At 53.9% G+C, this 17,169-nt stretch overlaps 2 protein-coding genes across 5 annotated transcripts in view; one reads left to right on the forward strand and one right to left on the reverse strand.

The window, feature by feature from the left end:
- Positions 1-2,448: 2,448 nt before the first annotated feature.
- On the forward strand, positions 2,449-8,759 carry LRRC73 (leucine rich repeat containing 73). Its single transcript, XM_053973779.1, has 6 exons — positions 2,449-2,831; positions 3,301-3,461; positions 4,501-4,623; positions 5,826-5,926; positions 6,476-6,659; positions 8,320-8,759. Exons 1-6 carry the CDS (start codon positions 2,560-2,562, stop codon positions 8,388-8,390), a joined length of 912 nt encoding a protein of 303 aa, XP_053829754.1. The 5' UTR covers positions 2,449-2,559; the 3' UTR covers positions 8,391-8,759.
- A 1,385-nt stretch (positions 8,760-10,144) lies between these two features.
- Positions 10,145-17,169, reverse strand: part of TJAP1 (tight junction associated protein 1) — a 41,122-nt gene continuing 34,097 nt past the window's right edge. For all 4 annotated transcript variants that reach the window (XM_053973688.1, XM_053973687.1, XM_053973686.1 and 1 more), the window contains 3 exons: positions 16,578-16,685; positions 15,827-15,910; positions 10,145-14,141 (listed from right to left, as the gene is read on the reverse strand). In XM_053973688.1, the coding sequence (XP_053829663.1) occupies positions 12,825-14,141; positions 15,827-15,910; positions 16,578-16,685 (1,509 nt within the window). In that variant the 3' untranslated portion in view covers positions 10,145-12,824. The remainder of the gene's footprint in view (positions 14,142-15,826; positions 15,911-16,577; positions 16,686-17,169) is intronic.

Below are 17,169 nucleotides of genomic sequence, written 5' to 3' on the forward strand. Positions count from 1 at the left end.
CACCATTTCCACCTTTTGAGTAAAGGCAGCTCTGTGCCCCTCTTTATTAAATATGGAACAAACATATAAAGCTGTCAGATTAGAAAGAGAAAGCTGTATATTAAAGCTGAAAATGAGTATTAAAGCATCTGTGATCTCTTCCTCTTCTATTCAGTACCTGAGAGTCCAACTCTTCTTACAGTCTATCCTTGTTGCACTAATGGTCACCTTAGTTGTGATTTTGGGTTACAGGTAGGCTCTTTCTTCTCCCATTTGTTTCCTTTCCTGTCTCTACTCTCACTGTAGTTGCTGTTCATCCACTATTTTTCTCTGTTTATGTGTTACCTCTCAGTGGCATCACTCTTTCTGCCCCCAGTAGATAAACAATAAATGACCTTCCTTATACCTGCTGGGTAACTGCACATGACAAGGAAGAAATACCTAGTTCTACACAAAATAGCATTGCCAAAGTCCCCTCTGCATAGCCCTGCATTAGGTTTGGTGAGCCAAAGCTTTGGACCATTAGGTCCTGTGCCACTTTTTCAATGAATTGAGCATAAAGTAGGTGGGATACTTGTCTCCTCAGTGTGCTCTGGCTCCTGACAACAGGCAATGATGAGGCACTAGGGCATCTTCACCAATGTTTTGAAACTGCTGCTGTCAAATGGAAGTGGGACATGTCCCAAGGGCTCTCCTCTGAGCACCTCTCTAATAATAGTCTGTTTAAAAAAGCATGGGTTGAGTAGTGCCTGGAGGTAATTGAGAGGTGCATCTGAGTGTAGCCTTCTAGTTGACCTGTATACAGTAGCAGCAGCTGGGATTTTCTTGGCTATCCCCTGCCTATAACTCTGAAACCCAGTCTTCTGTCCCTTACCATCTTGCAATATGTGGGATCACATTCTCACCTGGGTCTTTTAATGTGACCTGAGACATGAGCTGCTCCTTTTCTGAAAGCCACAGTACCGCAGCTCTACCACAGCTGGATGCTTGCAGCTGCTGTTCATATTGCAGCACAGATGAATTGCGAGGCCAGTAGTTTGTTCTTGGTGTCTCTTGCAGGAACAATATCAAGGTCATGCATCTCTGTGCAACAGGGAAAGAAAGAGGAGGGTGTGTAGGTACTCTAGAGAACAGCATGGAATACTTAAAGGGTGTGGTGATACCCACATTGGGAGTTTAAGCAAAAGTCTTAAAGCTGCTGCTCCCTCTGCCTCATCCAGGACCTAACGTGCATCCTCAGCTCAGGTGATCTCCTTCTCTATTTCAACGGAGGAGAAGTGCTCCATATCTCCCTCCACACCCTATTTTTCTTTTCACTTTCCATCCTCTCTCCTGGGCCCTGGCCTGCAAATCAAACAGAGGAGCCTGTTTTTTCCCAGTGCTACCCACTGGGCTGGAATTCATTTGAGCACTGCTATATGCAGCAGCCAGATTAGTTACGTGCAGAAAGCTGCCTACTTAGGCGGTTTAACCTAATTTCCACATCACTGCCTTCCCTTCTCAGCTCAGTGAAGTTGAAAACGCAGGGGCCCTGCTTCCTATTTCTCTCCAAGAACAGGATTACTCAATGGGGAGAGAGGGGACAAATCCCTGTGATCCATACCTGTGAATTAGCAGGAGGTGGGGTGTGCCCCACTTACCTCAGGTCAGGCTGAGGGCAGAGGCTGTGTGCTCGGGGATAAGGAAGTTTGTGGCCCTTCCCCAGCCCTCCAATTTCACCTCCAGGCAGCAGCCTCCAAGCGCTGGCTCTTGCACGCTCTGGGCTATGAGGAGCAGATCAGATTGACCTCGCCACTAAGTCATGGGTTGAGGATTCAGGTTTAGTGAGTTTAAGTATTAAAAGCCACTGAAGCCATGGAACACCACAGTTTCTCAGACCAAGCATCCAGAGTGCACCATGGCCCCAATGGCATGGGCCTCTTTCACCAGGTGGGAGCAGGGCTGGCATGGAGAGCCTTTCCCAAGTGCTTCTTACGCCCTTCCTCCCCTCCTGCACCCCCAGTGTCGGGGACCCAGCCCGGCCGGCCCTGGCCCCGCCATCTCCTCAGGGCAGCGGGCAGGTGCCAGCGGGCGCTGCCGTCGCCCCTCGCGGGCTTTGAGTGGCGTCGGGGCCCAAGATGCCGGGCGGGATGCCGGGGTGGGATGAGGGATGCCGGACCCCCCTCTACGCCTGCTCCGTTGCGCGGGGAGGCGCTGGCCGGGCGGGGAGGAGGGCTCGGAGAGGCGGCCGGGGGAAGGCGGGGCGGCCCGGCAGGTGCGGGCGGAGCGGGGCGGGGACCCGCGGGACTGCCCGGCCCCCGCCCGGCGCTGCGGGGCGGCGCGACCCTGCGGCCCGGTGCGGATCAGCCCCCGCCGATGGCTGCCCTCGGTCACACCGCCCCGCCGGGCGGAGCGGGGCGGCCCGGCGACCGCCGGTGAGGCAGCGCGGTGCCGCCCCCGGGGCCGCGGTGGGCCGGGCCGGGACTGCCCGGCAGCGGCGGCGGCAGCAGCGGCGGCGCCCGCCCCGGCCCGCAGCGCGGCTCTCCCCCGGCGCCCGGGCTGCGCGGCCCCGGGATCGGCGGCACTCCGAGCCGGAGGAAGATGCTGCCGGGGTCTATCCAGATCTCCGGGGAGACACTGTCAGGGGCGGAGATCCGGGACATCTGCGAGAGCCTGCGGGAGAACTCGGTGCGGCTGCTGTCGCTGCGGGGCTGCCAGCTCTCCGAGCGGGACTTCGGGCACGTCTGCCGCGGGGTAGCCGAGTCCCGCTCCCTCGCTCAGCTCAACCTCAACCTGGGCATCGTCTCCAACATCAACCGCGTCAAGCAGCTGGCCGAGGCCCTGAAGACGAACCGCTCCGTTCAATCCCTCTTGTGAGTACAGTGCGGCGGCGGCTGCCGAGGGGGTCCCGGTCCTCTCCCGGGCGGGGACGGCTTTTTTGGGGGACTCTCAGCTCGGGGCCAGTCCCTGAATTTGAGTCTTGTCGGAGGGAAAATGACCTTGGTGCTGCGGAGGATAAGCCCCTGCCCATCACCTGGCTGGGAGGGAGCCACCTCTGCCCCCGCCGGCTGGGCACGGCCCTACCTCCCAGTCTCGGTCTTCCAGCCCCGGTGGTGGGGCTGCCCCTTCAACGCTGGCATTCCCTGCACCACTCGTCCCGGCCGGGAGAGAAGGGCCACCGTAGCGGCCAGCCGACCCTAGTGACAGAGACTTCCCAAAGCTTTTTGCCCACTTGGGGTTAGTATTTGTCATCCACCTCATTAGACTGCTTCTTCCTCCCTGTCAGGTTAGTTAGCCCCCAGGAAGAAGGCTCCGTAGTAATTTTCCCTTTTACCTGCACAGCCTCCATGGGAGTCCCTTGACAGATGCAGGCTTGGCCCTCCTCAACCCTGCTCTCTCCATCCACCCTTCGCTGGTGGCTCTGGATCTAGGAGACTGCATGCTGGGTGATGAAGGCATCAACCTTATCTGTGGGCTCCTGCCGCCTGATGGGGCCAAGTCTGGTAAGCACCAGGGGCTGTGGGCTGCTCAATGACTGGTGGAGCTTTCATATAGATCAGATGTATGCAGCACTAAATCCTCAGCCCTAGAGGAAGCAGGCTCTACGGTTTGCCAGGGCTAAGGATTTATTTCCCCTAACTTAAGAAAAGCAGATAAGCCAAATAATAGATGAGTGATTCCCTTGGGCAGGTTTGGGCTTTCTGCTACTGATCTCTCCTGCTAGCAGTTTGGAACTCAGGGACTAACAGGTTGTTTCTGGTTCATGTCAGCAGCATTGAAACTGGAGGAGAGGAGAGCTTGGACTTGGAATTTATTATTTTGCATTTGTGTGTTGATAATCACCATAGATAAATATATTGTGTGCCCCTACCTGAGCACTGAGCTTTATTATGAGTGCCTGGGAGTTGTCCCTGCTTGCGGGTGCACTCCATGAGTGTGTAGTTGCATAGTCACAGCCTTCGTGCCGACTCAGGTCTTTGCAGGGAATGATCTTTGGTGGTGTGAGGCCAGTGACCCATTCAAGCTGAGAGCTGGCATGTGCTGAGGTAATACCACTCCTTTCTTCTGACCCTCAAAGTGCTTTCCACCTTTTCCCAGCACCTCCTCCTCTGTGTGTGCACAATGCAACTGATGCTGTTATCTCTCCTGGCCACCCCTCTCAGGTGCAGGCTTCAGAGCCTACTGTCCCTGTTATCCTCTCTCCAGCCTGTCACTCCATGCCACCTTCTTTGCCCAGTCAGTTGTCTCACACACCCCTTAGTTTCCATTGTGTTTGCTATTTAGGGTAAGCAGGATGCAGGTTGGGAGAGCAGATAAATGAGGCAGTTGCAGCACGGTTAGATGAAGGGCCACAGCTGAAGGCAGTGAAATATTTCACTGATCACTGAAATATGTGATGACAGTTGTCAAAGCAGACCAAGCCCTTAAGCCCTACAGAGTACAGGGGACACAACCCAAAGCTGTTCTGGTGGGCTGAACAAGTTCTCCTGTGACTGCTTTGGGGACCCTAAGGCTCTGGTTTGGCTTCTCTCTCTTCTCCAGGCCTCAAAGAGCTAACACTGAGCGCCAACCCAGGCATCACAAGTAAAGGCTGGGGACGCCTAGCCATTGCAGTGGCTCACAGCTCACAGCTCCGCGTGCTGAACCTGGACTACAACCCCCTAGGTAAGCTGGGGGCCGGGGACGAGGAGCACACCTGCCTCTCAGCGTTTGTGTGATTTGCACCAGTGGGTGGCCAAGGACCAAGCTCTGGAAAGGCGGTAGAGCATCAACAGCAGGATAGGGCAGTTCCTTGCATAGGTGCCCTCTATTCCCCAGCAGCAAGTTAACCCTGCCAGGCACCTTCAGCTGTAGGAGAAGCCACCCTCACTGCTCTGCTTCTGTGAGGTGGCCACATGCCCCGCAGGGAGGTGCAGAAAGGTGGCTGTGCCTTGCCCACTCCACTGCCTTTGTCGTCATGTTTGACCCTCCAGGTCTTCCTTTTTCCTGAAGCCCTGGGTGCTGAAGCTGGCTTGGCAGATGCAGTATGTCCCCACGCTCCCCCCTTCATCTTCCTGGAGGAGCAGGGAGGAGGAGGAGGAGAGCCTGGCACTCGTTGCCATAGAAACAAACTCTCTCCTGCTCTGCTGCAAGGTGGTGAAGAGGAGATTGGGCCATGCCTGAGCATCAGGATGACACTCCCCTCCTCAACCTGTCTGCCAGCAGAGCCTCTCCCAGGCCCTCTTCTCTGCCCAGGTACCTCCTCTTGGACAGGAAAAGCCCCAGGTGTTACTTGACAGTTTGGATTTTGTTCCAAGAGAAGGTGTCTCAGTTGTATGGCATTTTGACACTCGACAGAGAATGTCAGAACACATTCTGGAGTCGTCTCTTCACCGACATCAATCTTCAATGCTCCTCATCATGCTGCATCCCCTGTCAAAGTCTACCCCCTTTCCAGGGAGGCAGTCTGCCAGCTGGTGCAGAGTCCTCTGTCTGACTCCAGCCTTTCCCTAGACTGAAGTATTCAGCTGCTATTCTGTGTCTGGGATGCCCTACAGGGACTGTTAAAGGCCCTTGCCTCCTTGAGCAGGAAGAAGATTTGGGAAGATATGGTTCTTTGGGGAATAAAACCAATCTCACAGTGTTCCTTTGTGTTCCCCTGATAATCAGTGACTGCTCCCATAACCACAAAATGGTGCACCTTTCCTTGTCTCTTTTCTCAGTTAACAGCTTTTTTTCCACCATGAGAAGTAACAGATTTGGAAGGCTGTCTGATGGCAGAAATACTCAGAGGATGTTCCCATGACAGCCCCAGGCACATGAGGGCATGTGGCATTACATGAGGGAAGGCGGGCACTGCTGACAGCCCTGGTTTGCTCCTCCCACAGGTGACCAGGTAGCCGGGATGCTCGCTGTCGCTGTGGCCTCCAGTCGAACCCTCGAAGTGCTGGACTTGGAGGGAACAGGACTTACCAACCAGTCAGCTCAGGTATGGGAGCCCACAGTCACTCTACAGCATCACGGACACCTCAAGGGCCCAGGTCTGGGGTGTCTGCAGAGGCCCCAGGACCCACACCTGCCTCCAACCACACGCTGGAGTCCACATGCACCCCCTTCCCTCTCTGCACCCAGGGGGGTTCTTGCTTTCCAGTGGCTTTTTCTTGGAAGAAATGGGGTTGGATTTTTGGCTGAGAATCAGAACTAAATCTCTGTGGACAAACACAGGCCAAGGCTCAGTTGCAAAGACTCTCCTCTCAGATCTCCAGCTTCTACTGGTAAGAGGGAATGGACCTGGATATGTAACAGCAATAGTGTAGAGCACTCCCTTCTTCTTTAGATAGAGCCAGAAAATCCAAACTCAGCTCTTCACACAGGAAGATGGGAAGTTCTCAGTCTCTCATAAAGCCTGATGAAGGGAGGTCAAGGGAAGGTAGAAGTAAGGAGAGGAGGGCTGGAGTTCGCAGGGAGACAAAGCACTGACACTTTCTACTCAGCCCTTGTGATGCTAGTCAGCCTGTTTATCTTATTCTCCCCTCAGACCTTGCTGGACATGGTAGAGAATTACCCCACAGCCCTACGGACACTCATCCTGGCAGAGAACAACATTAGTCCTGAGCTGCAGCAGCAGATCTCTGATCTTCTCTCAGAGGGCGAGGAAGAGGAGGAGACAGAGCTCCATGAAGTCACAGCCAGGGAGAAGAACCCCTGGATCTGCCAGAACAGTAAGAGCTCTGGGAGCTGGGCTGGGGGGCAGGAGCTGAGGGGCTCCTGTGGTGTCTTGGGTGTTTCCAGTGCCACTGGCCTCTTGCAGTGGGGCTGCTGAATGCGCCTGTCCCTTTTCCCCATGAACTGGAATGCATACAACCTCCATGGAATGCATACAACCTCCACGGAATACATACAACCTCCACGGAATACATACAACCTCCATGGAATACAAACAACCTCCATGGAATACATACGCCTCCAGGCATGACCTTCATGTTAAACAGCGTTGGGCTGCGCCTCTCTTGGAAAGGCAGCCTCCAAGGACAATGCGGCTGCTGCAAAGAGTGGAAACGGTACCTCTGAGACATTTTTCCTGATGCTGCAGGAACAAAATCTGAAAGTCTTAAAACTCAAGGGCAGGAATATTAAAGATCTTGGGAGTCTTTGCCAGATATCCTAGCCAAAACTTGTGTCATTCCTCACTGTTTCCAGAACCTCTTTGCAATCCGCACAGCATCAGCTGTTCCTAGCTCTATATCCCAAACATGTGAAGGGTTAGCCAGGTGCCAATGTCTGTCTGTTGCTTGTAATGGAAAAAAGGTGTATTACAGAGATAGCAGTAGCCTGTTCTGTGTAGTTTGTATATATGATATTGTATTTTGTCATGCCTACCTTGTGATCCAACTGGTTTGAGGGTTTGCTTTTTTTTTACCTTCATTCGTCCTTCACCCCTCACAATTCTCGTATCAGACTACCAATAGACAAGCACAACCAATCCTTGAGCCTCAAAACATCTGGATCCTCTGTTAAACCCATAAAAATAATTTAGTGACAGTTTGGCCAAGTTTTGGATTTAGCTTCCAGAAATTGATTCCTGAAATAGAGATTCCCCTGCAGTAGTTTTGAATGTGCAGGACTGCCACTAGAGATCTCCTCCCTCCCAACCAGGAAAAAAACAGGGTTTTTTCAGTTTCAAAAGGCTTCTGGATGGGAAACTGGTACCCTGCTAAGTTTCTTACTTGCTATGCAGGCCCATTCTCCTTGCAGTTGATTCACTTGCTGTAGGGAGAGTTGCAGTGTTCCTAGCTGTGGCTCTGAGCCATGGCAGAGCCAGCAAGCTGCCCTCACCTCCCCGAGGCAGGCAGGGGAGGGCTGCACAAACCCTCCATTCATGCAGTGCAGAAAGTCAGTATTTCCAGGCCTCTGCTGCTGTAACATGGCTGATTGCCCACAGCATTCCCTGCTCTTGGGAAGGCAACGCCACCACCCTGTGTGGTGTTGGTTGGCTTGCAGCCTGAAGCCTGCCCCACCTGGACACTATCTCTCTACTGAAAAACACTCGATGAGGGTAGAATTAAAGGCCTGTGCAGGGTTGGGTAAGGGCACGGCTGGGCCAGTGCAGCCAGGATCACCTGCATGTTGGGGATACTCAGACCTGATGTTCCTCTGGGCTCTGGCTGCTGTCTCTGCTTTCTCCCCATCCCCAAAAATCGATTCTGTTCTGCTGTGTAGCCAGAACAGGCCTAGTTCCTACTTAATCTCACACTTCTCTCAGCAGTTTTCTTCCCTCCCTGCTGTGTTTTAATTCCTCATCCTCACCTCTGGATCTGGAGTACAGCCCTGCGCTCTCTGGCAGCCCGAATGGCTCATGGTTCTCTCCCTCTCTCCACACAGATTCCAGCTCCCAGATGGTCCTGATGACATCAGGCCTCGGTGACAGCCTCCTGGCAGAAACAGAAATGTAGCTGGGCTACCCTGCCTGCTTCTGCCGAGAGAGAGCTCCGTGCACCCGCCAGCCCCAGCCTCCGCTGGGCTCCCCAGCCCTCTTCTCACGCATCTCACCTCCTGTCGATGCCTCCCTCGGCTCTGAGCGCAGGAGCCCGCTCCAAGCGAATCTCTACACACGTCTCTGTGTCGTCACACGCCTCGTCGGCCGCTTGTGATTGTCCCCGTCGCCGCATGTGTAGCTCACGCCGCCCTGCCACCCCCACGCCCGGCTGCGCCCGCAGGGCGCAGGCTGTATTTATTCAGATGTGTATAAGAGATGTCCTTTCTATCGCTTGTACTGCTGTTGCGATGAGACTTTTATAAAGGTCACATATGTGGTGGCACCACTCGGCAGCGTCCGCCTCCACCACTGTGCGACCCCGGGAGGTGCCGGCAGGGACGGGCAGGGCCTGGGAGGTGCCGGCAGGGATGGGCAGGGCCTGGGAGGTGCCGGCAGGGATGGGCAGGGTCTGGGAGGTGCCGGCAGGGACGGGCAGGGCCTGGGAGGTGCCGGCAGGGACGGGCAGGGTCTGGGAGGTGCCGGCAGGGACGGGCAGGGCCTGGGAGGTGCCGGCAGGGACGGGCAGGGCCTGGGAGGTGCCGGCAGGGACGGGCAGGTGCCAGGCACGGGCAGGCGCTGTGGGCCCGGCCAGGCCAGGAGCTGCGGGCCCGGAGCGCCGGCAGGGGGCGCCAGCCCCTCGCCTGCCGCCTAACGGGCTCTGCCGCGCCTCCCCGACTCGGTCCCGGCCCTGGGGACAGGTCGGTGACAGCCTAATTTTCTGTCCCCTAGGGCCTCCCTCGGGCCAGGAGGAGCGGGCTGGGCTAATCTAGCTCTGCAGGGAGCTTGACACCAGCCGTGCACACCCTGGTGAAGGCTTCAGCCCACACCAGCACCGTGGTTGCAATGCCTGCACTTTGCCAAGCGTCCCTTGCTGACAAGGAAGATCGTGTTTCAAGGCTCAGATTAGGCTAGAAGATTAAATTGTGGTAGCAGCTGCTACTCAAAGGAACAAGGAATAAAATCATTAATTACGAGGACAAAGAAACAAGACACTCTTTCTAGCATTAGGCTTGCACGCAGCAAGTTCAGAAAGGCACAGGCAGCCTAACTTGGGAGATGAAGAAAATTCATCAAAGCCCTCTGACCTCTGCAGCACCCTTCAACATGAAAAAGAAATACTTCATTTGTCTGTATCAGGATCCTGCTGGAACTCTCTGCCTCATATTTGGAGGGCTTCCTGACTGGGTTATATCCAGTCACCCCCAATCCTCCCTCCTCACACGAAATACTGAATCTAGAATTATAAACCTCTTAGGAACCCCAGCAAGGAGGTATGTTATGTAGTCCCAGTTTCTGAAGTGAAGTGATACTCTCAGATGACTCCAAAAGCTGGGTCTCCAAGAAAACCAACAACTATTAGAAGGATTAGCTCCACCTTATCCTACACTAGATGAGAATGTGGAGGTGGGCCAAGGCAGTACATCAGCCAGTACAGCCAGCAAAATCTGTGAAATGGGGTAGGCAGAAACTTACGAGTAACACTGAGGGGTAATACATCACCAGCTTACAGGTCACAGGATTGCTCTCCTTGGATGAGACAATGGGTGGCACACACAGTTCAAAAAACTTGGGACACCGTACCATGAGTAGCTAGTTCTACACCTTCACATGCTCAGGATCATTCCAGTCCAGGTCTTATTCAGTATCAAGTACAATACAGCCATTGTAATCTACTTTTAAAATAGTTTATTTCTGGTCTTAAAATATACATCAGTTTGAAAATCTCAGAAAAAACCACATTAGTTACAGATTAACAGTCTGGAGTTGGGACACTGGAACTCGGATGGGCTCAAGGCCCCAGAGCCAATACTGCTAGAGGTGGGCAGGAGTGCACAGAACACAATGCCCACAGGGCAAGACAGGGCTCTGCTGCTGCTCGAGGCCACCACTCCCCCTCAACCTCTGCCAGCATCCTAATGCTGCAAAGCACAAGTGTCTAGTGAGGTGGTGGGCATACCTTTGCCACCCCTCCACTTCATTGTTTTGCTTTTCAGTCTACCTTGACCAAAAGCAGAACGAAGCCAGCTCTGTTCAACATCATCAGCACCAGCTGCCTCAGCGGAAGAGTTTTGTCCACTGACCAGCATGCCAGGATTCAGGGGAGATGGGCTGAGCCCTGGGGGGCAATGCCACCCCCACTGCAGGCCACCAGCAGCCTCAGAGCCAGAGCAGCTCACTCAGTGAGCAGCCAACCCCAGGTGACATCTGTGAGGCAGGGTCTGGCAGCTGCTGCAGATGCAAACCCTCAGCAGTGCTGCAGAAGAACAAAAGAAATGCAGCAGTGGAGTGGCTGATGGCAGCAAACACAAGGACAACCCCCTGCCCCTCCACAGCTGGAACAGGGGAGATAAACACTCTGCAGGCTCAGAGGAGGCTCCCATTCTCAGCCTGTCTGCACAGCAAAACACTGCAGTGAAATACTGAGTCCCACCTCCCCACCAGAGGGTGGTATCCAACTCTACAACTGTCCCAGGTGGGAAACAAGTTGAGTGTGTAGGCAGCAGCTCTGCCCAGGGTCCATAAAACAACCTACACAGCTTGCCAGAGAGGCCTGCAGCTCCCCTTCATTGGCCATGGAGCCTCCAGGCTCAAGCTGAAGCCCTGGCTGGCCCCAGCTACAAGCTGCAAGCCCTTTACAGAGACAGGGGTTTGGGGAGGGGAGCAGGCCCCCCAGACAGCTCTTGGCTGCAAATCTTGATGTAAGCATATGAATGAACAGATACTCCCTCCTCGAGAGAAGGATGCGCTCCTCCAGCCCAATGAAGAGCCTGCATGATGTAGGGTGGGAGGACAACACAAACCCAACTCAAAAACCAGACAGCGGGCTGAGGGCAGGATTTGAAGGGGGTATGGTGAAGGGAACTGGGCTGTTCTCTGCCCTGCACTCCCATGGAAGCCAAGAAACACCAGACAGACAAGAGCACAGGACAAAATTAAAACAGGAGGCCTGGGCTTTGTAAGCCCTCAAAAAAATACCTACATCTACAGACCTCTCCCCTTCCCTCCCCCACAACAAGACACTGAGCACACAAGACTGAGAAGAAAAGTCACACAATATCACACTACTCTAGGAAAAACACGCAGAGAGCCCTACCCAGGAAGGGAGGCCCCAGAGAGGCACCAGAGCCTGAAGCCCCCCCAGAGAAGGGGGCGTGCAAGGAGACCCTGATGAAGGGCTGCTGCCGAGCCATGAGGTAGTGCATCTGCAGGGAGCAGCTCCTCAGCACGCTGCCCTCGCATCCCTGTTGGCCCTGCACCAAGCCCTTCCCAGAAAAGCCCGGTAGCATCCTTCACGCCTTGCTTGCCTGGGGCAAAACCTTGTTCTTAAATCTGGAGGGGTTTCTGCAGGCTGGAGGCCAGGATCAGAGGGAAGCGCAGCTCTGATAGCTGAGACTCCTCAACACACCCTCAGTGCAGGCATCAGACCGGCTGCCAACAGCTGTGTCTATTTATGTGTGGTGGGGGAAAGAAAAAAACAATACACCCCAAAACCAAAGGCTTGGAAAGAAGAAAGAAGCCCACCCAAGAGCAAAGCATCAGCACCGTTCAAACAAAACAACAGCACAGAGAACAGGGGAAGAGGTGTGAGGGAGGAGACACACAAATACAAACCCCAGCGCCCACCAGGCACTGCCTCCCCGAACCACCTCAGCAGGCAGCAGCCTTGCCCCACACCACAGCACCAGCCCCTGTGCACTGCTTCAGTGGGGACCAGGTGCTGAGCCCAGCCCTGGAGACACACGACAGCAACCTGCAGAGGCAGATTCTGGAGACCCACCCAGTGGTGGCTGGGGAAAACAAAACCCAGGAGGAAAATGAGACACCAGCAATCCCAGCTCATCCCCACGGCACACAGCCATCTGCTGGGAGAGTCCTTGTGCCCCACTCACAGCCGCTGGGGCTCCCAGGGAATCAGACGCCACCACACAGGCACTCTGCCCTGTTGGCACAAGTTAAAAGAGAGCAGAGCAGCTGCAGGGAAGCAACACGAGAGCACCCAGGGCCTCAGGTACCTGAGTGGGAAGGGGGATGAGAGCAAAAAGAGGCACAGGCACCAGGACAAGGGGTACCAAGAACTAGCTCTGGTACAGGCACCAGTGTGAGGCTGTGAAGAGAACTGCGAGTGTGTCAGGGCAGTGGGTGTGCTTCTGCACACTGCGTGTGCTTGTACTGAGGGTCTGAGGTGCCAGGGAAGGGAGATCCCAGCTCTTCCAGGTAGCAAAAGAAGAGAATAAATATAAAATCTCAGATATTTCCCCTGGGAGGAGGGTACTAAGGGAGGCTTCTCGCTCAGGTGGACTGATGGGGGTACCCCACAGTTCCGCTAAGCGTGGCTGCTTCTTGCTCTGCCTCAGCTGAGAAGGTTGCCCTGTTCCTGGGCTTGTGTTAGACTGTCTTTGCGATGTAAGTGGTGCACCCCCATCCTCTTGGGGCTGCGGTGCGGCCGACTGAAAGGAGGCTTGACCCTGCCTTCTCCGCTTTCCTCTTGGACACCTCCTTGGCTGCTCTCCCTGTTTCCCTGGAGCAGCATTTCTCTCTCCTCAGCTGGGCTCTCAGGCAAGCCAAGGTCTACATAGTCCTTGTGCTTCTCTGGTGAGGGGCTTTCAGGCTCAGCAGTGCCTCCACCACTTTCAAGCAACAGCTTCTGGGCTTCATCCTGGGAGAAATCTGTACCATAGTCTGAGGAGAAATGGCTCCTGCGGGCTCTGGACTCGGTGCTGTCTGTGTCCACGCTTGAGTCCCGACTCACGGTCCAGCTGCAGCTCTGTGCAGACTCCTCACCATCTGAGTAAGCTGAGGCTGCCCTACCCAGCTCCTGCATGGAGCGGCTGAACCTCTTCTGGAGCTCGGGGGCTGTATCACGGCTGAAAGCCGTGCGGTTCATCAGCACTCGCTCTGAGGTGGGGGGTGCCTTATCCACAAACATACGCTGCCAGTTAGCCAGCAGGTCCTCCTCAGAGCTGGCAGAGCTGGCAAAGGCGCTCGGGATTTGGGGAGGGCTGCTGAATGGGCTGCTCTGGGAAGAGCCGTGAGCCCTGGCTGCTTTGGGGGACTGCTGACAGGAACAGCTGGAGGCTGAACGGTGCCCTTCTGAAGCAGGGCTGCTGGGGAGTGTCCGGTGCCTGTCACAGCTCTCATCTTCGCTCTGCACCAAGCTGAGGGAAATGGCCTGGCGCGTAGCATACGTACAGTTGGGCAGGGGGCTGTTCTTTGGGATCCTTACCTTGTCCTCAGAGAACTCAATCACTTTGCGCCCTGGGTACATAGGATGGGGAGGTGAGGGAGTAGGGTATGGGCTTAGCTTCTCAAAGGCAGGCACCTCCTCAGGAACACCTTCCACACTACTCTGTGGCTTGCAGCCACCATTCTGCTGTTTCCCTGCATCTCCGCCCTCCTTCCCCATCTGCCCTGCACTGTTGCAGGCATCAGGAAGGGCTCCGCTCATGTCCACATGCACAAAGACATCCTCAGCCATGGGACAGCTGCCACTGCTAGACTTGGCTGAATTCAGTACCAGAGATTCTGGTTTCTCCAAGACTCTGGCGATAACTGAGGTGGGCACAACATCAGATGGAGCCAGGGTGTGGGCCACCTCTTGGCCAGGGCCTGCAGACTCTTGTGTGCTGTGCAAATGCTTATTCACCATGTCCTGCAGCTCATAGGGAAGCTAGGGAGAAGGAAAAGGACATTAAAAGGGGGCAGCCACACAAGCAATTTAGTTTCATGAAATCTGCTTTTTCCAACCAACCTACATGTGTATTTTGTAGTCATTATCTTGACCCTAACATTCACCTACCTTGCTTTCAGAAGGGTATCTTTTTTCAAAGCAAAACTGCCCCATGAGTGACTAACAAGGCTCTCTAGCAGTCATAGCAGTCATGCTTCTAGGCCATGGTTCACAGGCCCCATGTAGCAAAGCAAACAGGTAAAGACAGCACATGGGCTCAGTCCCACATGCCTGTGAGCACAGAGATAAGGCCCAGCCAGCACATGCTAGGAAGGGGTCTATTGATCTGTGGAAAATCAGCTGGTGGTTGCACTGAAGTGACTCTATAGCCCCCACTGCTGAGATCCACAGTGCTCCCTGAATGCATAATTGCAGCCATGCTGCCTTGGCAGCCTGCCCACAGACCAGAATCGATGCCTTCCTGTGTTCCTACCAACTCCAACACATCACCCGCTTCCTCACTCTATCCATTTCAGAGAGACAAACATAGGGCTTATGACCAAAGTTGTTGGACTGGGGTCTCACCAGGGGGTAAAGCATTACCCCTAGTCCTGCAAATGGGCACTACTGCTCTCCCCATTACTCTGCCAAGCTGCCCTCACCTGGGTCACCACAGGCAAGTGAAGTATGAAGTGGAGAGCAGAGGTCCCCAAGCCACCCAGTGGCACAGCGAAGCCTGTCCCATCACAGCCAGAAGGAAACTGCACCCACATCTGGGCGCGCAGGGCACACTGCATAACAACAACTGGCTGTGAGGCAGGCTGTCTGCATAGCTGCTCAGAACCAAACTCCCTCCAGTGGCAGCCATGTGGAACACAGTGCTCTGGGGGACAGAATTCAAAGCTCCAGAGAGGGGGGACAGCTGGGAGAGAGGTCAAGGTTACCCCAGCAGTAACTGATACACTGACCTCAAGAGTGCTAATTTGAGACACAATGGGGGAGGGTGACATAGTGGTCACCTGCTAAGTTAAAACTTAGACAAGCATGTAGTTTTGCTGAGATGAACACAAGAAGGGAGAGAGACTAGAGGTATGGCGAAGAGAGAGCTGGGCTAAGGGCCTGGACAATACTTTCAACTAAAGAATTGATACTACTAATGTGAAAGAAGATGAGAGCAGGATGAGCTGAACTGCCCCCACCCTCATCCCTCCCCATAAGGGGCAGTGAGTTGGTACCAGCTTCTCCTGCTCAGAAGGTCTAGAAAACCCTAAATGCTGCCTCACACATTTCTCCTCAGAGTGACATCAGGTCAGACTACTGCTGCTTCTTATGAGGCAGTATGGCCCTTCCATGTGGCCAGGTGAGGAAGGAAAAAGGATGGAGCAGAGTAAAGAGAGGTCTGTCCTCCTGCCAGCTACCAGCATGCACCCAGGAGACTATCAAGTTCAAGGTTATTGTGCTTTTTATAACAGCTCCTGGCTGAACTGTGAAATGAAGCTGTCATGAAAGGGGAGCTGGCAGAAGCTCTGTGCTGCCTTCTCAGTGGGAGTGGGAACAGGAACCTCCCCCTACCTCTGAGACTAAAGGATGAGAGGCCAGCAGCTCTGTGGAGAAAGGTGGAGAAAGCAAAATGCAGTCAAAGCCCATGAGCCCTTCTTCCCCATCTCAGCAGGATTACTACTCACATCAGCAAACTTGTGGTTCCTGAAGTGAGACTTGTTACACTTGAGCAGCTGTACTGCGAGGTTACAGTCCTGTCGATAGCGTTCCTGCAAGAGAGGGCACAGGTGTGCAACACTGTCAGACTTGCTCAAACTCTTACCCAACTGACCAGATACTGCTTGAACAGAAGCCAGAAGAGCCATCTGATGAATCGTTCATGAGGGCACTGCCATTCCCTCCTCCCCGTACTTTTATGTATTTTCTTACAACTCAGTCACAGTGTCCCTTTCAACTCGAGTCCTTGTTCCTGGCATATCCACTGTCAGTGTATCAAGCCCCACTCCCTCTGGGGATTTTAACCATCCCCAAAAATCCCACCTTTTCTCTCCCATCCCACAGCTCAGCTATATCTCATGATGCAGACAGACTGCAAGGAGTTGAGAGCAGTTAATAGAGTCAAGCACTGGATCCAGGAACTTCTATATTAATGGTGTAGAAAAGGTTCCCTCCTAGCTCTGGAGTGAATGACCCCCTCCTTAGGTACAGCCCAGACTCAACTCAAACCCTAAGCTTAAAAGAGCAAATACATCAAACTTGAAGATCCGTTCTTCCCTGTTCAACCCCTCAGACCCTCTTCTATTTGTCTGTCCCTGTTATCCTGCACTTCCATACACACTGGAGTCATTCATGTGCACCTTTACACTAATGACTTTGAACAAAAGGAAAAGCCCACACCTCACACACTTTCACAGGCATTTGCAGACTGACACTTACATTGAGTTCCTCCAGCTTATTGATGGTGGTTTTGGCATCAAGCAATTTATTAGTGAGCTCTACAATCTCCCAGTCCAGCGTCTTGCGGTCCATTTCTGCCTTTTTAATCTGGGATGCAAGAATACCAGGTTTAAAACTCTCAAGCACAGAACCTGGCTTTATCACCCACCTCAGCCCAAGCATAGCACAATGACATGTTCTGCTGGGATACAAAAAACTTCTAGACAGACAGACAGACAAGGGACACAACCTCTTCAAAGGAAGGTGATTCCAAAAGCCAAATGGGACCAGCCACTCTGCTAGCTACAGAGACAACAGGTTGAGTCTGAACCTCCTTGATGCAGTATCTCTTCTTGCAGCACCAGCATGTTTCCTCTCTGCCCCTGGTTCCCATGGTGCCCCACAAAAACCTAGTGGTCTTGAGCGATCAATCCCAATCTGCCACTGATAGCAAAGACCTCTGAGATTCTTCTTGCAGCACCAGCATGTTTCCTCTCTGCCCCTGGTTCCCATGGTGCCCCACAAAAACCTAGTGGTCTTGAGCGATCAATCCCAATCTGCCACTGATAGCAAAGACCTCTGAGATTGTGAT

Source organism: Vidua macroura, chromosome 3, assembly GCF_024509145.1.
Source record: "Vidua macroura isolate BioBank_ID:100142 chromosome 3, ASM2450914v1, whole genome shotgun sequence".
Taxonomy (NCBI): Eukaryota; Metazoa; Chordata; class Aves; order Passeriformes; family Viduidae; genus Vidua; species Vidua macroura.